Source organism: Notolabrus celidotus, chromosome 21, assembly GCF_009762535.1.
Source record: "Notolabrus celidotus isolate fNotCel1 chromosome 21, fNotCel1.pri, whole genome shotgun sequence".
Taxonomy (NCBI): Eukaryota; Metazoa; Chordata; class Actinopteri; order Labriformes; family Labridae; genus Notolabrus; species Notolabrus celidotus.
In genome coordinates this window covers 28,664,231-28,685,809 of record NC_048292.1, presented here as the reverse complement: position 1 = coordinate 28,685,809, position 21,579 = coordinate 28,664,231, and the positions used below count along the sequence as shown (strand labels likewise).

Genomic DNA, 21,579 nt, shown 5'->3' with positions numbered 1-21,579 from the left:
TACACTGAAAGTTAATTTTTTTAACAATTCAACATAATATATCTTTATATAAATAATTAATATAATACAGTGGATTTATATATCATTAAACAGTATGAAACAGTGGGTCTTTGTATAAATAATTAATAATAATTAATACAATACAGTGGATTTATATATCATTGATCAATATGATACAGTGGATTTATATATCATTAATCAGTATAATACAGTGGTTTCTGCAGCTTTGTCTGGAGCTCTGAGGATGCTCACATTCCCCCTGCTTTGTAAACATTCAGACATTCTTCCTGTTTCATAAACAGATGCTGCATTTGAGATATTTGAATTAAACATGCAACGTTTCGATATCAAAATAACAGCAGAAACGATCCGGAACAGCTAACCATGAGTGCTTTACTGAAGTGAAAACTTAACTTGACACACCGTGAACACCTTGTGTAACTTAGGTCATGTGTGATGCTAGGCTACGAGGCACAACACAATATCACAGGTTGTTAACGTGTCTGAAGTTAGGAGTATGGAGTAGGAGTATTAAAGCCATGGATGAGAAAAATGAATGAGAGGAGGAAGAGTTTCATACATGATGCACTTTGAGACAAAAGTCGAATCACACTTCTGTATAAAGTAATTTCCAGGTCAAAATGCTCCACCACTCAATAGTAAACACAAGCTTCTCCTGCTTTTTGTGTCGGTTTACTTGAGAATAAAAAGCCAACACTTTGTCAAAACACCTGTTAGGTACTTAGAAAGACAACATGTCCTCTACTCATGAGCAAAGTCTGCCACCAAACACTGTTAAGGTTTAAACTAGCAAAAAACGCCGCTCATACACAAACATGTTTCCAGAAAGTTTCCTTTGTGGCGTCTCACTTCTTGGCTTTGTCTTAAAATTTAGCACATTTTAGTAAAGTGAGCAGCCGGCTGAGATTAAGAAGCTTCTATTTGCTGAGGTGAGTCACTGCAGGTAGATCCTGTGGTCTGTCATTTATACTTCAACTGTATTATTTCTTACTCTCAGTGATGCAACCAAGACTTTTCTGCAACTGTATAACTTTAAATGTTTCAATCATCCAACTCCAACATCCTCCAACCCATGATTTCAAATCATCAACCTTTTTTTCCTTGTGATTTGCAGCTAAGGATCACCTGATGACTGATTTGACATCATGACAAATAACCAGGTTTAAATGAACAGTGTGTACCATTTATTTCATATGACTGCAAAAGCAGAAGCATAATGCATGATCTGGTGCAGATTGGGGGGTGGGGGGAACTGCATGCTGTCTCCTTTCCTTCTGTCTCTGGACTTCTCTTCCACGTTCTGTTGTAAAAATGACATCACACATAAATTCTCCCTTGGATCAGATCTTTCATGGGATGTCTTGATAATTAATTATTCAAGTCCTGATAAAAACTCTAGAAATATACAGTATGCTTACCTTTTTTTAAATGTGGGTTTACATTGAATGCTTGTGCAGCAGTTCAGGGGGACATCTAAGACGGCTTGTCTTTGCTGAAAATGAATACAAACGGACAAGGCAGAACATCAGTTAACAACTTAGTCAATGGTTTAAAAAGCTCTCCAGTCTGCTTTCCCTCTGTCATGGACTCAGCTTCCTGAGTGTCCTTGCTTTTCTAAGACATATGAGACAGATGTGTGTGAACAACAATACGTTCAGAAAAAAGGTGCAGTGAGTATCACTTTGGACATTTTTACCTCTAAATACAAATATGTTGAAAGACAGAATCAGATGTAAAAGTATATACTCATCTTTTTTGAAATGTGGTTTACAATGAATGCTGGTGCAGCAGATCAGGGGGACGTCTAAGGCTGCTGGTCTTTACTGGATATAATGGACACAATGGAGACAAACAGACAAGGCAGGATAAAAGTCAACAACTTATTCCATACAGTTTAAATGTTACAACTGTTGATTGGTGATGAAATTACATCAAATCTAATAAAATAGATCATCAGTTTTTAATAATGTTTATAGAATATCATTTTAACTTGTCCTGATAAAATAATGTTTCACACCTAAATTTAACATTTTGAAACACTGATGAAGAACTGAATAAATCTATACTTATCTTTGTATTTAAAGAGAGTCACTGAGTATGATGTCCTGGTCCAAAGACTCTGGTCTGGTCTCGTCTTTGAACCAAGGTGTCCTCATGTCTTTTAGCGTCCTCTCTCTAAAAGACAAATGATAGACAAGGTATCTGACAGTCAACAAACAACTTCTTCTAGATTTGACAAACTGGAGAAAAAAAACTGGAAATCAATAAAAAAACATACTTTTTAAATGAATGGAATCACAAAGTCTGCTGTTTCTTTTCTTGTTGATTGGACTCCTCTTATTTTTCTATGAGACAAATTGCACATGAGTCAGAACATGATGCCATATGTGCAGTAAATGTATATGTATGTTTATGTGTAGAGTTTATATATAGTGTATGTGTCCCTTCTTACCTGACTGGCTGCTCTAGTTTACTGGAAGAGGAGTGTAGGACAGGTTAACATCATCACCAGCTTCTTTCTTGTTGTTTCTGTATTCTTCTAGCAGCCTCATCGTCCTCATCCTCTTCCTCTCTTTGTTGGATGAGTATTGTAGTTGTCTCTTTGTTGTTTTGTAATATATCCTTTCATTCCTTTCTTGAGGTGAAATTTGAGGCTAAAGCTGCTTCTGATGAGTCCAGATTCATTCACAAAAAGTCACAATTCCCAAAGTTCCCTTGAAGTTGCCACCATGTTGGACACACAGGCCAGCTCCAAGAAATAAAGAAAGGTGCAAGACGCACCAAAAACACTGACCTGTGTCCCACCACCATGATGGAATAAACTATTTACATTATGTCACCCTCAGCAGGTGTACATGGGCCCAGGTAGAAGACCACTGGATGGGTGTTGGTCCTGCAAGACGCATAGACCAGCCCTCAGGGGTCAGGATACTCCACCTGGTTAACCTGCCAGATGCTGAATCCACAAAGGACACACCAAAAGCTCTTGTTCCTGTGTTTTCCTGCTTCTTCTTTAGACCTCTTTGTTTCATCCTCTTGTATTTTCTTTGCTGGATCTACAGTCCTCTTGCCTGTCTTGTTTTGTATTTTTTTTTAAATAGTTGCAGCATATATCCTTCTATTTCCGTCTTTATCTTCAGTCTGAATTTTGTGATGAGTCCAATTTCTTAAAAAAGAGTCACAGTCCTCAAAACCTCCCTCAAAGTTACCACCATGTTGGACACACAGGCCAGCTCCAAGAAAGAAAGAAAGGTGCAAGACGCACCAAAAACACTGACCTGAGAACATCCACCATGATGGAATAAACTATATACATATGTACAATATGTAACCCACAGTCAGACATCTTCTTCTTGTGGGTACATGTGCCAAAGTAGAAGACCACTGGATTGGTGCTGGTCCTGCCAGACGCAAAGACCAGCCCCCAGTCTTCACAATAATCTAGATGGTGGACCTGCCAGATGCTGAATCAACATTGGATAGATCAGAGCTTCAGCACTTCATCACAGTCTCAAGTGTTTCTTTGGTGGACACTGGCTCTCTTCCTCTGAATCCCTCTTCCTCTTCCGTGTCTGTGGAGTGTACGCATACCTTGCAGACTTTCTGACAAACCCACAGAGGACTGACATGAGAAGGTGTCCATCCTGGCTGTAGGTGGTTACTCTCCAGCGGTTGGTCAGCTCAGTGCCATCAGCGTCGAACACAGTGGAGATGACTCTGCTGATAGTTCGGCCATCAATCTTCGTGAAAGTGACGCAGTTATCAGGGTCGGCCATCAGGGTCCCAAGGTCTGTCCTCTCAGGAAGAACTGGAGTCTGCATGTTCGGAGGGGGAGAGCCGGAGCCTGCAGGAGGCACCATCACACCATCTGGTCCATCCATTGGTCTGGTGTTCTCTCTCACGTCCAGCTCGCCAAAGGGTGTGGTCAACAAGTTAACACGAAGGAACACTTCGGCCTGAATCATAGGGAAGTCCTTTGAACCGGTGACCAGGTCGTGGTAAAGGCTCAACATGGAGTGACTCAAGACCTCAGTGTCTGAGCTGCACAGAGGCCGGTTCCTCAAGTTTGTAACAAGCATTTGAAGAACTGGTCCTGGCCTTGGGAGCTCCACTAAAAGAAAAGAAAAAGGAAAACATTTGTTACGTAACTTTGGACATGACTGGAGTCATTTAAGTCTGGATAAAATGTCTAGATAGCTGTGAATACATGAGAGTGATGACAGTCAGTGCTGCACTTCAAATAATTCATCACCTGCCAAGATTTGAATTCTTAGATTGAGACATGTTAGATGAAGGACCTTGTTTTAGAGTTCTTTACTTGTTTTTAATCTTTGGATGTATGGTTGAATCTTAAATTGATTATGAACATGTCTTTTTTGTCTCAGTTAGTCTGGGAATCTTAAATTGAGAGAATGACTGTTAAAATAAGCTACATTGGTTGTCTCACCTAAAGTCTCATCAAAATAAAACTTGTTTCAAGTTGATTTAAGAATAACACATGAGGCATCTCTTCAAGACACAGTTCAGCTTGTATCTTATTGATGCTCATAGTTCTGCTGTATGGTGATATATCTGTTTTAGTTTGGCTCTAAAGACTGTTGATTCAGTATCCATCAACCCTGAGCCACTATTAAAGTGTTCTTGATGTTATATGTTGTTAATCCTGACATGTATTAAATGTTGCCAGTAATCCAGTTTGCTGTTGTGGTTTCTGTAGAAACATTTCAGAGGTATATTCTAAGAATAAGACCTGGTTTAAAGATTTTAGTTTTAGTTTTAAGATGGATTAGGGTTTATAAGCTTCTATCAAGAAACAGTGTAATCATAGTTTTCTAATAGTGAGTCGTTTTTTACTTAAATTGATGTTTTTCTTCCCCAGGCCTTAATTTGCTCAAATGAAGTATTCAAAATAAATACATGAGATTTTCTTTGCTTATATTCAGTATATTTCACTTCTAACTGTGCTGTAGGAAGTTTGTTTTCAAGTAGTTTGAGCTAAAAATCATCATATTCTACTTATTTCAACCCTTTTAATATGTTTCAGAGCCTGCTTATTTCTAGATTTAACAATCTCATTTTAACATTTCTTATCAAGTAGAATTAACTCGCTGCATGGACAGATCATTTCACTAGTTTTAAGAAATTTTCAACTTGAATTAAGTTTTTTTACCCTATATTTAAGCTACCCTTTTTGCAGTGTGTAAGTACATGTCTAAAATACAGATTTGCATAGTGCAACTTTAAATCCAACTTTATCATTCAACTATAAACAAATCCTCCAAAAATGTTGGTTCTTGAACTAAAGTAAATAAATGAGTAAAGTCAGTTTGATCTGGCTTTTAACTTTGAGTCATTTCCATTTAGCCCTGGACTGCATTATTACCACTATGACCATTGTTTTAGCATCATTTTACTTATTCTATTCTTTGTTATTATATCATATTTTATTTTCATATTATTTTAGTTTTCTGGTATTTTTCAGATTTTATTTTATTGATTTGATCATCATGATTTTGTTTTTTTGAAATGACTGAAAATTATTAATAAAAATTTTGTAATACTCCAAAAATAATAAAAATAATATGCTCAATTAAAAAGGGTAACGTTAAAAATGTAAATGTTTGCTTTTCATCTTTTCAACACAGTCACAAATCACACAGCTGTGACAACAAATCTCTTTAAAATGTCCATTAACTGAGAGAAAGATCAAAACAACAGCAATAGATCTATTCTGTTCTTTTCTGTCTCTGTTCTTTTGTGGAGCACTTTGGGCTGCATGCTTGAATGTATGAAAGGTGATATATAAATAAAAAGGAGTTCAGTTGAGTTGTATCATCATTTAGAACATAGTGGTGCAGCAGTAAGGGCCATGCCATGACACATGATTGAAATGACAATGATGTATATGTCCCTCTAGTTTGGCCTCATGACAGTAAGAGAGGCTGGAGTGAACATTAAAGTATCACTTACTGAAGTCAATAAGTTAGAACAATACTTTAATCCGTCAGAATGACACTTTCTGACTCTGTACAAAGTTTGATTGCTAAGTTTGAAGCTAATTATTGACACAGTTTTAGCTAGGCTATATTTCACACAGTCCCAATGAAAGAACTTCTTCATATAAAACCATGTTCTGTAATGCTAGGTGTGTTATCTGACATGTTATTATGCTCACATGATTTCTATAAAGGAGAAGAAAGGAACAAGTATTTTGGAGGCTACTTTATTTTACCATAGCGTTCATCGAGCACGCGCACGATGCCGGTGCTCAGCAGGTACTTCTCACGACGTAACCCGGCGGGGTGGGGCATGTTTACGACACTTCAACAGCTGTTTCCTGCAGATGTCCTCAGTTCAACTTTAACTCAGGGTTTTACTGCTGAACGATTCAGTCCGTGTTTTAAAACGACCAACATTCAACTTTCCAACAACTCAGAAAGAGAAACTGTGTCCTTCAAAAAGATACGGCCCTTACTGTCACCATGACAACCAGTGGAACGTTAGTGGTGGGGTTACAGGAGGTCAACTCACAGTCAGGTGTAGATGTTAGCAAACTGCTATTATTTTATATATTCATTTAATTCAAGCAGTTATACTTTAGCCCATACTTACCTTCTCATAACACTATGTTGGGAACATTCTTCACATGTTTAACATAAACTAGATCAAAGTATGAGTTCAGTTCAGATTGCTTTATTGGCATGAACACTTCAGTTATTGACAAAGTAGTGTAAAAAAACAAATACAATAATAACAATATTTTTTTTCATAGATTACACTGAAAGTTAATTTTTTTAACAATTCAACATAATATATCTTTATATAAATAATTAATATAATACAGTGGATTTATATATCATTAATCAGTGTGATATAGTGGGTCTTTGTATAAATAATTAATAATAATTAATATAATACAGTGGATTTACTTATCATTGATCAATATGATACAGTGGTTTCTGCAGCTTTGTCTGGAGCTCTGAGGATGCTCACATTCCCCCTGCTTTGTAAACATTCAGACATTCTTCATGTTTCATAAACAGATGCTGCATTTGAGATATTTGAATTAAACATGCAACGTTTCGATATCAAAATAACAACAAAAACGATCCTGAACAGCTAACCATGAGTGCTTTGCTGAAGTGAAAACTTAACTTGACACACCGTGAACACCTTGTGTAACTTAGGTCATGTGTGATGCTAGGCTACGAGGCACAACACAATATCACAGGTTGTTAACGTGTCTGAAGTTAGGAGTATGGAGTAGGAGTATTAAAGCCATGGATGAGAAAAATGAATGAGAGGAGGAAGAGTTTCATACATGATGCACTTTGAGACAAAAGTCAAATCACACTTCTGTATAAAGCAATTTCCAGGTCAAAATGCTCCACCACTCAATAGTAAACACAAGCTTCTCCTGCTTTTTGTGTCAGTTTACTTGAGAATAAAAAGCCAACACTTTGTCAAAACACCTGTTAGATACTTAGAAAGACAACATGTCCTCTGCTCATCTGCAAAGTCTGCCACCAAACACTGTTAAGGTTCAAACTAGCAAAAAACGCCGCTCATACACAAACATGTTTCCCAAAAGCTTCCTTTGTGGAGTCTCACTTCTTGGCTTTGTCTTAAAATTTAGCACATTTTAGTAAACTGAGCAGCCGGCTGAGATTAAGAAGCTTCTATTTGCTGAGGTGACTCACTGCAGGTAGATCCTGTGGTCTGTGATCATTTATACTTCAACTGTATTATTTCTTACTCTCAGTGATGCAACCAAGACTTTTCTGCAACTGTATAACTTTAAATGTTTCAATCATCCAACTCCAACATCCTCCAACTGATGATTTCAAATCATCAACCTTTTTTTCCTTGTGATTTGCAGCTAAGGATCACCTGATGACTGATTTGACATCATGACAAATAACCAGGTTTAAATGAACAGTGTGTAACCATTTATTTCATATGACTGCAAAAGCAGAAGCATAATGCATGATCTGGTGCAGATTGGGGGGTGGGGGGAACTGCATGCTGTCTCCTTTCCTTCTGTCTCTGGACTTCTCTTCCACGTTCTGTTGTAAAAATGACATCACACATAAATTCTCCCTTGGATCAGATCTTTCATGGGATGTCTTGATAATTAATTATTCAAGTCCTGATAAAAACTCTAGAAATATACAGTATGCTTACCTTTTTTTAAATGTGGGTTTACATTGAATGCTTGTGCAGCAGTTCAGGGGGACATCTAAGACGGCTTGTCTTTGCTGAAAATGAATACAAACGGACAAGGCAGAACATCACTTAACAACTTAGTCAATGGTTTAAAAAGCTCTCCAGTCTGCTTTCCCTCTGTCATGGACTCAGCTTCCTGAGCTTCCTTGCTTTTCTAAGACATATGAGACAGATGTGTGTGAACAACAATACGTTCAGAAAAAAGGTGCAGTGAGTATCACTTTGGACATTTTTACCTCTAAATACAAATATGTTTTAAGACAGAATCAGATGTAAAAGTATATACTCATCTTTTTTGAAATGTGGTTTACAATGAATGCTGGTGCAGCAGATCAGGGGGACGTCTAAGGCTGCTGGTCTTTACTGGATATAATGGACACAATGGAGACAAACAGACAAGGCAGGATAAAAGTCAACAACTTATTCCATACACTTTAAATGTTACAACTGTTGATTGGTGATGAAATTACATCAAATCTAATAAAATAGATCATCAGTTTTTAATAATGTTTATAGAATATCATTTTAACTTGTACTGTAAAAATAATGTTTCACACCTAAATTTAACATTTTGAAACACTGATGAAGAACTGAATAAATCTATACTTATCTTTGTATTTAAAGAGAGTCACTGAGTATGATGTCCTGGTCCAAAGACTCTGGTCTCGTCTTGTCTTTGAACCAAGGTGTCCTCATGTCTTTTAGCGTCCTCTCTCTAAAAGACAAATGATAGACAAGGTATCTGACAGTCAACAAACAACTTCTTCTAGATTTGACAAACTGGAGAAAAAAAAACTGGAAATCAATAAAAAAACATACTTTTTTAAATGAATGGAATCACAAAGTCTGCTGTTTCTTTTCTTGTTGATTGGACTCCTCTTATTTTTCTATAAGACAAATTGCACATGAGTCAGAACATGATGCCATATGTGCAGTAAATGTATATGTATGTTTATGTGTAGAGTTTATATATAGTGTATGTGTCCCTTCTTACCTGACTGGCTGCTCTAGTTTACTGGAAGAGGAGTGTAGGAGAGGTTAACATCATCACCAGCTTCTTTCTTGTTGTTTCTGTATTCTTCTAGCAGCCTCATCGTCCTCATCCTCTTCCTCTCTTTGTTGGATGAGTATTGTAGTTGTCTCTTTGTTGTTTTGGAATATATCCTTTCATTCCTTTCTTGAGGTGAAATTTGAGGCTAAAGCTGCTTCTGATGAGTCCAGATTCATTCATAAAGTCACAATTCCCAAAGTTCCCTTGAAGTTGCCACCATGTTGGACACACAGGCCAGCTCCAAGAAATAAAGAAAGGTGCAAGACGCACCAAAAACACTGACCTGTGTCCCACCACCATGATGGAATACACTATTTACATTATGTCACCCTCAGCAGGTGTACATGGGCCCAGGTAGAAGACCACTGGATGGGTATTGGTCCTGCAAGACGCAAAGACCATCCCTCAGGGGTCAGGATACTCCACCTGGTTAACCTGCCAGATCCTGAATCCACAAAGGACACACCAAAAGCTCTTGTTCCTGTGTTTTCCTGCTTCTTCTTTAGACCTCTTTGTTTCATCCTCTTGTATTTTCTTTGCTGGATCTACAGTCCTCTTGGCTGTCTTGTTTTGTAATTTTTTTTAAATAGTTGCTGCATATATCCTTTTATTTCCGTCGTTACCTTCAGTCTGAATTTTGTAATGAGTCCAATTTCTTAAAAAAGAGTCACAGTCCTCAAAACCTCCCTCAAAGTTGCCACCATGTTGGACACACAGGCCAGCTCCAAGAAAGAAAGAAAGGTGCAAGACGCACCAAAAACACTGACCTGAGAACATCCACCATGATGGAATAAACTATATACATATGTACAATATGTAACCCACAGTCAGACATGTTCTTCTTGTGGGTACATGTGCCAAAGTAGAAGACCACTGGATTGGTGCTGGTCCTGCCAGACGCAAAGACCAGCCCCCAGTCTTCACAATAATCTAGATGGTGGACCTGCCAGATGCTGAATCAACATTGGATAGATCAGAGCTTCAGCACTTCATCACAGTCTCAAGTGTTTCTTTGGTGGAGACTGGCTCTCTTCCTCTGAATCCCTCTTCCTCTTCTTCTGTGTCTGTGGAGTGTACGCATACCTTGCAGACTTTCTGACAAACCCACAGAGGACTGACATGAGAAGGTGTCCATCCTGGCTGTAGGTGGTTACTCTCCAGCGGTTGGTCAGCTCAGTGCCATCAGTGTCGAACACAGTGGAGATGACTCTGCTGATAGTTCGGTCATCAATCTTCGTGAAAGTGACGCAGTTATCAGGGTCGGCCATCAGGGTCCCAAGGTCTGTCCTCTCAGGAAGAACTGGAGTCTGTATGTTCGGAGGGGGAGAGCCGGAGCCTTCAGGAGGCACCATCACACCATCTGGTCCATCCATTGGTCTGGTGTTCTCTCTCACGTCCAGCTCGCCAAAGGGTGTGGTCAACAAGTTAACACGAAGGAACACTTCGGCCTGAATCATAGGGAAGTCCTTTGAACCGGTGACCAGGTCGTGGTAAAGGCTCAACATGGAGTGACTCAAGACCTCAGTGTCTGAGCTGCACAGAGGCCGGTTCCTCAAGTTTGTAACAAGCATTTGAAGAACTGGTCCTGGCCTTGGGAGCTCCACTAAAAGAAAAGAAAAAGGAAAACATTTGTTACGTAACTTTGGACATGACTGGAGTCATTTAAGTCTGGATAAAAATGTCTAGATAGCTGTGAATACATGAGAGTGATGACAGTCAGTGCTGCACTTCAAATAATTCATCACCTGCCAAGATTTGAATTCTTAGATTGAGACATGTTAGATGAAGGACCTTGTTTTTAGAGTTCTTTACTTGTTTTTAATCTTTGGATGTATGGTTGAATCTTAAATTGATTATGAACATGTCTTTTTTGTCTCAGTTAGTCTGGGAATCTTAAATTGAGTGAATGACTGTTAAAATAAGCTACATTGGTTGTCTCACCTAAAGTCTCATCAAAATAAAACTTGTTTCAAGTTGATTTAAGAATAACACATGAGGCATCTCTTCAAGACACAGTTCAGCTTGTATCTTATTGATGCTCATAGTTCTGCTGTATGGTGATATATCTGTTTTAGTTTGGCTCTAAAGACTGTTGATTCAGTATCCATCAACCCTGAGCCACTATTAAAGTGTTCTTGATGTTATATGTTGTTAATCCTGACATGTATTAAATGTTGCCAGTAATCCAGTTTGCTGTTGTGGTTTCTGTAGAAACATTTCAGAGGTATATTCTAAGAATAAGACCTGGTTTAAAGATTTTAGTTCTAGTTTTAAGATGGATTAGGGTTTATTTTAAGATGAGTCAGCTTATATCAAGAAACAGTGTAATCATAGTTTTCTAATAGTGAGTCATTTTTTACTTAAATTGATGTTTTTCTTCCCCAGGCCTTAATTTGCTCAAATTTAGTATACAAAATAAATACATGAGATTTTCTTTGCTTATATTCAGTATATTTCACTTCTAACTGTGCTGTAGGAAGTTTGTTTTTAAGTAGTTTGAGCTAAAAATCATCATATTCTGCTTATTTCAACCATTTTAATATGTTTCAGAGCCTGCTTATTTCTAGATTTAACAATCTCATTTTAAGATTTCTTATCAAGTAGAATTAACTCCCTGCATGGACAGATCATTTCACTAGTTTTAAGAAATTTTCACCTTGAATTAAGTTTTTTTTACCCTATATTTAAGCTACCCTTTTTACAGTGTGTAAGTACATGTCTAAAATACAGATTTGCATAGCGCAACTTTAAATCCAACTTTATCATTCAACTGTAAACAAATCCTCCAAAAATGTTGGGTCTTGAACTAAAGTAAATAAATGAGTAAAGTCAGTTTGATCTGGCTTTTAACTTTGAGTCATTTCCATTTAGCCCTGGACTGCATTATTACCACTATGACCATTGTTTTAGCATCATTTTACTTCTTCTATTCTTTGTTATTATATCATATTTTATTTTTATATTATTTTATTTTTCTGATTTTATTTTATTGATTTGATCATCATGATTTAATTTTTTTGAAATGACTGAAAATTCTTAATAAAAATGCTGTATTAATCCCCCTCCCAAAAAAGAAGAGGCTCAAGGAAAAAGGGTAACGTTAAAAATCTAAATGTTTGCTTTTCATCTTTTCAACACAGTCACAAATCACACAGCTGTGACAACAAATCTCTTTAAAATGTCCATTAACTGAGAGAAAGATCAAAACAACAGCAATAGATCTATTCTGTTCTTTTCTGTCTCTGTTCTTTTGTGGAGCACTTTGGGCTGCATGCTTGAATGTATGAAAGGTGATATATAAATAAAAAGGAGTTCAGTTGAGTTGTATCATCATTTAGATCATAGTTGTGCAGCAGTAAGGGCCATGCCATGACACATGATTGAAATGACAATGATGTATATGTCCCTCTAGTTTGGCCTCATGACAGTAAGAGAGGCTGGAGTGAACATTAAAGTATCACTTACTGAAGTCAATAAGTTAGAACAATACTTTAATCCGTCAGAATGACACTTTCTGACTCTGTACAAAGTTTGATTGCTAAGTTTGAAGCTAATTATTGACACACTTTTAGCTAGGCTATATTTCACACAGTCCCAATGAAAGAACTTCTTCATATAAAACCATGTTCTGTAATGCTAGGTGTGTTATCTGACATGTTATTATGCTCACATGATTTCTATAAAGGAGAAGAAAGGAACAAGTATTTTGGAGGCTACTTTATTTTACCATAGCGTTCATCGAGCACGCGCACGATGCCGGTGCTCAGCAGGTACTTCTCACGAGGTAACCCGGCGGGGTGGGGCATGTTTACGACACTTCAACAGCTGTTTCCTGCAGATGTCCTCAGTTCAACTTTAACTCAGGGTTTTACTGCTGAACGATTCAGTCCGTGTTTTAAAACGACCAACATTCAACTTTCCAACAACTCAGAAAGAGAAACTGTGTCCTTCAAAAAGATACGGCCCTTACTGTCACCATGGCAACCAGTGGAACGTTAGTGGTGGGGTTACAGGAGGTCAACTTACAGACAGGTGTAGATGTTAGCAAACTGGTATTATTTTATATATTCATTTAATTCAAGCAGTTATACTTTAGCCCATACTTACCTTCTCATAACACTATGTTGGGAACATTCTTCACATGTTTAACATAAACTAGATCAAAGTATGAGTTCAGTTCAGATTGCTTTATTGGCATGAACACTTCAGTTATTGACAAAGTAGTGTAAAAAAAAACAAATACAATAATAACAATATTTTTTTTCATAGATTACACTGAAACTTACATTTTTAACATTTCAACATAATATATCTTTATATAAATAATCAATATGATACAGTTGATTTATAGATCATTAATCAATATAATACAGTGGGTCTTTATATAAATAATCAATATAATACAGTTGATCTATATATCATTAATCAGTGTGATACAGTAGGTCTTTGTATAAATAATTAATATAATACAGCTGATTTATATATCATATATATCAATATGAACAGTACTTTGTTTTGTCATAGGCAAGTTATTGAATCACATTTTGAAATACTTTTTTACAACTGAAAACTTTGTCTTTGGTTTGATCTTTCAGTGTTCACAATGTTTTACTGACTAAATCCACTAGAGGGCAGTAAAGACCAGTGTTCATGTCAAAGTATTTTCACTGGGACTGTTTAGTTTGTGAAAAGCTGAAAACCAAACAACTGTTACATCCTCAAAGTTCCCTTACTGTATCACTTTAGAGAACATGAAGTCCCTTGAACCAAACACAAATGTTTAACATCCTTTTCTGTTAATACTTCAATTCTAGTTTAACCTCACTTTGTCAGTAAGACGGACTGAATTTCAGTGATGCCAACCAAGACTTTTCTGCAACTGTATAACTTTAAATGTTTCAATCATTCAACTCCAACATCCTCCAACTGATGATTTTAAAATCATCAACCTTTTTTTCCTTGTGATTTGCAGCTAAGGATCACCTGATGACTGATTTGACATCATGACAAATAACCAGGTTTAAATGAACAGTGTGTAACCATTTATTTCATATGACTGCAAAAGCAGAAGCATAATGCATGATCTGGTGCAGATTGGGGGGTGGGGGGAACTGCATGCTGTCTCCTTTCCTTCTGTCTCTGGACTTCTCTTCCACGTTCTGTTGTAAAAATGACATCACACATAAATTCTCCCTGGGATGATTTTATGTTTTTAACTGAATCATGGTTGCAAACTACTGACTGTAGCCAGCTTATTGAGCTGTGACCTCCACAATATTGTTGTTTTAACCAACCCAGGGTCATTGGTCAGGGTGGTGGCCTAGTGTGTGCTTACAGGAAGAATTTTAAATGTCAACAATTACATTTTAATGAATTTTCTTACATTGAGGCTCTGACTGAACGATTTTATTTGCCCTTATTTATCGGCCCCCAAAACCTACAGGCAGCTTTTTAGCAGACCTCTCTGAGTTTTTATCCTCTCTTGTTTTAAATTACGACAGAATCGTTCTCTGCAGTGATTTTAATATTCACGTTAATGACCAGGCCACTAATTTTTTGAACATCACCACCTCCTTTAACTGTAATCAGCATGTGTGTGGACCGACGCATAACCAGGGCCACACTCTCTACCTTGTTTTTACTCTGGGCGTAAATATATCATCATTGAATTTACTGGATTTTACTGTCTCTGACCACAAGTGTATAATTTTTAGCAACGAATCTCCAGTTTTTAATACAGTCACAGCACGCCCTCGCAACACTCGCATTTTTAATGACCAAAGCGCCTCAGAGTTCTGCAAACTGTTTGACAGTCACCAGCTACACTTGTCTGAGCTCTCAGATACCAATGATCTGGTTAATGGTTTTAATTCTGCCTGCTTATCCAACCTCGATGTCGTTGCTCCAAGCAAGAAAAGGACAAAGGTCCCAAGAACGAGGCAGCCTTGGATCAATGATAGGACCCGCTGCTGTAAAAGGGAATGCAGGAAAGCAGAGCGTAAATGGAAAAAGTTCGGTATCCAGGTGCATTTTTAAAAGAACACTTTATTTATAGTTTTTTCAGAAGACATAGAACAATCAGAAGGTTAACAAAGAAGAAGAAAAAGCAGGGCCGTCCCTCCTTGTTCCAAACTTTTAGAATCTTTTTTTTGCAATTCTTCCAGCTGTTGCGACCGGCGGAGAATGGCTGTTTCTGGGTTTGGAGGAAGATTATCTCCATAAACTTCTCAGTAGCAAAGAAAAATTTCCGAACAAACTTTTGGAGCTTCCCACAGAACCAAAACACATGGGCCAAGGCACCATCAGCGTGTTTACATTTAATGCAGAGAGGTGATGGAGATGGGTAAAATGAATGTAGCGTTGTTTGTGAGTAATGAAGGCTATGTATGACTTTATACTGAATTAGCTGATGTCTAGAGTTAATTGAGCAGGAGTGAATACTTCTGAGAGATTTAGCCCATACATCCTCTGTTATTTCTACTCCTATTTCTCTCTCCCAGGAAGCTTTCAGGTGCTGCGTAGATGGAGCAGACTCATCCAGAAAGACGCTTACAAATTTAGAGACCAGTTTTCTGGAAGCGGGCTCATTTGTTAAAAGAGACTGAAGTCTAGCAGGAGAAGTGAATATTTCTGATTTGAAGATACCTAAAGGAATCTGATGACTGTAATGTAAATTATGCTTGGAGTTGAGCAAATGAAGTCTGGATATTTATAGGATTTAAAGGTGACATATCATGCAAAAATTTTTTTACCTGAAATATGTTTCCCTGGCATGTCTACAAACCCCCCGAGAATGAAAAAAATCCATTCTGCCCCTGTTCTGATTTCTCCACCTTTCTGTAAATGTGTGTGAAACCAGCCGTTTCAGACTTCCGTGTTTTTGTTACGTAACAACAATATCCGGTCTGTCACGGAGTCAGAGCTCGGAGCTTGTTCAGCCCATAGACTGTATAAAATAATACTGAATCCCTCCTCTGTTTTCATTACCTGCACACATGTGTGCTAACAAGGAGCTTAGGAGGGAGGCATGCTAGTTGTAGGCTGTCTTAATAAACACAAAGGTCGGTTTTACTCCCCACGTCTGCAGATTTGAAGATCTAGTGGATGATTTTTATTTGTCATGGATAAGTGCTAGCGCTAATTAGCATAGCCACATAGCTATATGTTCATAGCTGTAGCTGTAGCTGTAGCTGTGTACCAAGACACACGTCGACATACTGACAAATAAAACAACAAGAAACACTAAATCTGTGACCAATCCTTCAGAAAGGTCCTGCTGCCTTTCTGGCAGAGGTCGGTTTTACTCCCCACGTCTGCAGATTTGAAGATCTAGTGGATGATTTTTATTTATCATGGATAAGTGCTAGCGCTAGTTAGCATAGCCACATAGCTACATGTTCGTAGCTGTGTACCAAGACACACGTCGACATACTGATAAATAAAACAACAAGAAACACTAAATCTGTGACCAATCCTTCAGAAAGGTCCTGCTACAGGCGCCTCTCCATCAGGATCAGATTCTGGATCAGATTCAGAGGGTTGAAGTAACGCGATCTCTGAGCAGCCGTGTATATTCAGCCAACATGTAAACATTAGATCAACGTGCTGGAGAGCCGAGGCACATCCACTTCCGGAGGGGGCGTGGTCAGAGAGAAAACAGAGTGTTCTGATGAGGATGGGAAGAGGACTTTTCAGGCAGACCAAAATCTGATTTCAAAGTGTTTTTTTGAGCATAAACTTTAAAGACATGTTTTGGGGACCTCTTAGACCAATATATATTGATGAAAAAAGCGTGATATGTCCCCTTTAACGAACTCCACAGGGGAGCCATCTGTACAGCTGATGGCTGGATACAACATGCCTCCTGTCAAAGATGATGCATTTAGTTTTACTGATGTTAAGGCGGAGGTGGAGGCTATGAAAGGACTGCTCAGCAGAAATAAGGCTGCACTGAAGGATGGATGCTGCAGAGTGGAGCGAAGGGCCAGCTGAGTATAAGATGGTATCATCGGCATACAAATGGATCTGAGAACTGCCAGCAGCTTTAGTAACATCATTAATGTAGGTGGAAAATAAGGATGGTCCCAAGATGGAGCCCTGAGGTACACCTTAGGAGACGGTAAGTACGTCTGACAGGATGTTTTCCGTCTTCACCTGCTGGACATGGTGAGTAAGGTAGCTGGCAAACCAGTCCCAGTAGTTGGTGGACAGACCGATGCTGAAGAGCCTATGAAGGAGGATCCGGTGATCAACAGAGTCAAAGGCCTGAGCAAGGTCAAAGGTTACAGCTATGCAGATCTGCTTGCTGTCTAGTGCTGTAATAATGTCGTCCAGGACCTTCATAGTGGCTGTCACACACCCATGTCCAGCCCGGAAACCCGATTGCAGATCTGACAAGATCTGGTTTGGGTATAGGAAGTGGCCTAATTGTTTAAAAACCAACTTCTCCAGGACCTTGTCAGGGCATGGTAGAATGGAAATGGGTCGGTAGCAGTTGGGATCGGAGCCAGAGCCACCTTTGAAGAGGGGGAAGATCGTGGCCGATTTCCAATCAGGAGGGAAGACCGATTCAATTTTGTTGTGATAGGAGCAGCAATGATATGAACAGCTGGTTTTAAAAACATGGGATCAAGCCCATCAAAGCCAGCAGATTTGTTAGGGTCCAACCTGGTGAGAAGAGGCGGAGATACTGTCCACTGTACTAACGAGGACCTGTGCCCTTGTGGTCCCTGGCACACGGCCGCGGTCTTCCTGTCTTTACCAGGACTGTGCAGACATTCCGAGGGAGGCATGGCCAACTATGGGGTCCAATATACGACACACAGGTCCGGAGCCTTAGTTCCCCCTTTACTGAAGAGCCCACAAAAGCGCATTGTAGGAGGCAGGGTCGCAGCCGGTGCCAAGCAGTTGGGTTGAACTCTTTCTTGTGTTAGATATTGATCGTTGTCACATAATAAGAGCAACTGAGGGCTGGTGCATTCGTCTCCTCTTGATGGCTTTTCGTGCCTTCGTTGTGTATGAAACACATACGCAGTCTTTCACGATGCTCTCAAATATCTGTGCGAGCAGACTGTATGTGTTGATGAGGGCGGTGGCGCTTACGGGGGCTTCCTTCAGGATGGCTGTGCACAAAGCTGGGTGGGGTAAAAATCTGAAAATAGCCACAACAGGAAACTGGACTACACCGCTGCGCAGCATCAAGACTCACCGGGGATCGAGCGCATGACATGAATCATCGACCAACTGTGACGAAAGCACCGGTTTCCGTAGTGTAGTGGTTATCACGTTCGCCTCACACGCGAAAGGTCCCCAGTTCGAAACTGGGCGGAAACACTTTGATGCGTTGCTGTTGTTTCCAGTGGAGATTGCCGCACTTATCAGAAAGTGGCCAGTCGTAAGGAGTAGGTGTGGGACGGTCGTGAAGCTGCAGGAACGCATTCTGGAACCAAGTCCGAAACAAAGCATTTCAGAACTCTCAATTTAGTGTATGACAAAGAGGAGGCAATATTGCAACTGCCACTCAAACAAGACAGTGTGCTGTACAAACATCTAACATCTTCGCAGTCCCACCGAGATTTGAACTCGGATCACTGGATTCAAAGTCCAGAGTGCTCACCATTACACCATGGAACCAGCTTGAAGGTTGCGCACACAGTTGTGAACATGTTTCTCACTTGACTTCAGCCTACCTACTGTTGCGACAGATACTGCCCTGTAACAGGACTGAGCTTAAGTCCAAGCGACCAGAAACCTCAGCTAAGCTAAAGCTGTGTTCACAGACTAAAGGACTAGTAATATCAGCAGAGCAATTGGTACTCAGTAAATAATATTGCATGTGACCTAACAGGTGTAACTGGTGTAGAAGCTAATTATTGATACAGCTTTAGCTAGGCTATTTCTATCAAAATAACAACTGTAAAGACAACATCTTTTCATAAGGTAGACATAAAGATATAACTATAACTGTGAATAAATCAATACAGAAGGCAAAGACTAATAAAACTACACATTTTAAATAAAAGGAAAACTTACAAATCAAACACTCACTTGGTCAATTGAGGAGATGTTGGATTTACATCCTCACAGCCAGTTCCATTGTTCTCAGTAAGGGCTGGCACAGGTGAGCTGGCTGTCCTTTATTAACTCTAGAGCTCCTCCCACTCAGGCAGCAGATAAGCAGGGTAGGGAGTCAGAAGAGGAGGGGGGATTTTCTTCAATATAACACTAAGATTTTTTTCAGCCTGACAAAGAGATATATGGTCATCTCCTTATTATTTCTTGAGATTGACTATCAGAAGTAGTTATTACTATTTCGTTTTTCACAGGCCTAATTTAATGATGTTCTCTAGGTGCCTAATGTAGAATTTTGTGGAGGCTAAAGTGGGTGGAAAGCCTGCTTGAGTCATAAGATTTGAACCAGAAATAAAAGGGCTTAACACTATTTGGAAGATGAAATAAGATCTAAAAAACAAGATGGACATTTTCTGAATTCTGTTGTTCATGCACTCAGACACTGAAACTAAAGTTAGAGCCACCAGCAACGGATTAGTTAATTTTGAGGAACAGCCAGGTGCTCAGAAAACTATAACAAAAAAACACACTTCTCTGTTATGAAAATTCAGAGCACGGTTTCTGTGGTGTGTCAAATCTGTGGGGGGTGGCAAAAGACAAACAGCGCTTCTCACCGATACCAGATGATCTCACTTCTCTCTGATGATCATCCACTTAAAAAAAATACAAACCCTACCCCTCAGTATTTTCAAAACAACCTGACCCTCTGCCTTTTTTTTTGAACGTTTTTATTAAACTCAGCCAACATCACAAAACAACAGTGCAGCCATCAGACTCAGAGACAAAACAGATATAAACAAGATTTTTGAAAAACACCTAGTCCATAGTCAGAAAGTAAAGATATAAATAAATAGATAGTACACAATGAAAAATAAGTGAATACAAACATACAAAATAATAATAATATTAAGATTGTAATAATTAACACACAAAAAAATATTAATAATAGTAATAATAACAACAATATAAATTATTGTATAAATAGTAATTAGGACAATACTACTACTACTACTACTACTACTACTACTACTAATAATAATAATAATAATAATAACAATAACAACAATAATAACAAAAAAAATTCTCACAGTAAACTTCAAAGAAAATAAATCAATAGAATAATAATAATTATGTATATCCCAAATCCGCCCATCAAAGAATTAGCCAAAATGAAATGAAGCAACAGGTGCCCACCTTATCTGGAAAAGATCAGTTTTTAACTGTAATCTTGCAGTTAGACTTTCCATATAAAAAATGTCCTTCAACTTGTTCTTCCAATGTGTGACTGTGGGGGGCTGTGGCTTTAACCAGGAGATTGTGATGATTTTCTTTGCAACTAAAAGCAGGACCCTCAGCAAAGCTGCATGGCCACTATACTCCTCATCCCATAGTGATATTCCCAGTAGGAAGCAGGAAGGTTCAAATGGCAGTTCTTAATCCAGACAGTTCTTAATTTCAAGTTGAATACCTTTCCAATATGTTTTTAGTTTTGGACAGTCCCAGAATATATGTGTATGGTCTCCGACCAGGCCACAGCCCCTCCAGCATTCATCTGAGGATCTACCAAATTCGGAGGTCACCAGAGGGGTATCAAAAAACCTCATCCTAATTTTCCAGTCAAATTCCCTCCAGATAGGGCTCGTTTCTGCCTTTTAACTTTCAATCAATCTGTCAATCAGACTTTATTTGTGAAGCGCTTTTCATACAATGATATTGTTACACAAAGTGCTGTACATAAAAATAACAAGAATAGAATAAATAAAAAATACAAAAAAAGAAGACCCCTCATCCCACCAAACTAAAAATGATATATTAATAATAATAATAATAATAATAATAATAATAATAATAATAATAATAATAATAATAACAACAATAATAACAAAAAATTCCTCACAGTAAACTTCAAAGAAAATAAATCAATAAAATAATAATAATTATGTATATCCCAAATCCGCCCATCAAAGAATTAGCCCAAATGAAATGAAGCAACAGGTGCCCACCTTATCTGGAAAAGATCAGTTTTTAACTGTAATCTTGCAGTTAGACTTTCCATATAAAAAATGTCCTTCAACTTGTTCTTCCAATGTGTGACTGTGGGAGGCTGTGGCTTTAACCAAAAGATTGTGATGATTTTCTTTGCAACTAAAAGCAGGACCCTCAGCAAAGCTGCATGGCCACTGTACTCCTCATCCCCTGGTGATATTCCC

At 38.4% G+C, this 21,579-nt stretch overlaps 1 protein-coding gene, 2 long non-coding RNA genes and 2 other non-coding genes across 6 annotated transcripts; 1 reads left to right on the top strand and 4 right to left on the bottom strand.

Annotated features, from left to right (window-relative positions):
* Nucleotides 1-1,206: 1,206 nt before the first annotated feature.
* Nucleotides 1,207-2,184, bottom strand: LOC117804917. Its single transcript, XR_004629292.1, has 3 exons — nt 1,793-2,184; nt 1,440-1,513; nt 1,207-1,321 (listed from the first exon to the last, which is right to left on the bottom strand). It is a non-coding gene; the product is annotated as an uncharacterized LOC117804917 (long non-coding RNA).
* Nucleotides 2,185-2,307: 123 nt separating this feature from the next.
* Nucleotides 2,308-6,499, bottom strand: LOC117804916. 2 transcript variants are annotated; one of them, XM_034673377.1, is made up of 3 exons: nt 6,254-6,499; nt 2,474-4,132; nt 2,308-2,366 (listed from the first exon to the last, which is right to left on the bottom strand). In XM_034673377.1, exons 1-2 carry the CDS (start codon nt 6,330-6,332, stop codon nt 3,525-3,527), a joined length of 687 nt encoding a protein of 228 aa, XP_034529268.1. In that variant the 5' UTR covers nt 6,333-6,499; the 3' UTR covers nt 2,308-2,366; nt 2,474-3,524. The 2 variants fall into 2 exon arrangements, with proteins under 2 accessions (XP_034529268.1, XP_034529269.1); XM_034673378.1 differs by lacking the exon at nt 2,308-2,366 and having other exon boundaries at nt 3,237-4,132; nt 6,197-6,499.
* A 1,448-nt stretch (nt 6,500-7,947) lies between these two features.
* LOC117804915 lies at nt 7,948-8,526 on the bottom strand. The gene is made up of 2 exons (XR_004629291.1): nt 8,206-8,526; nt 7,948-8,087 (listed from the first exon to the last, which is right to left on the bottom strand). It is a non-coding gene; the product is annotated as an uncharacterized LOC117804915 (long non-coding RNA).
* A 10,032-nt stretch (nt 8,527-18,558) lies between these two features.
* trnav-cac lies at nt 18,559-18,631 on the top strand. The gene has a single exon. It is a non-coding gene; the product is annotated as a tRNA-Val (tRNA).
* A 228-nt stretch (nt 18,632-18,859) lies between these two features.
* Nucleotides 18,860-18,931, bottom strand: trnaq-uug. Its single transcript has one exon. It is a non-coding gene; the product is annotated as a tRNA-Gln (tRNA).
* Between the last annotated feature and the right edge of the window lie 2,648 nt (nt 18,932-21,579).

Excerpts from the sequence above, each read along its gene's own strand:
- LOC117804916 (XM_034673377.1), bottom strand. The coding sequence starts at position 6,332 with ATGCCCCACCCCGCCGGGTTACGTCGTGAGAAGTACCTGCTGAGCACC. Across the intron at positions 4,133-6,253 it reads CGTGCTCGATGAACGCTATG|TGGAGCTCCCAAGGCCAGGA; the intron begins GTAAAATAAAGT and ends CTTTTCTTTTAG.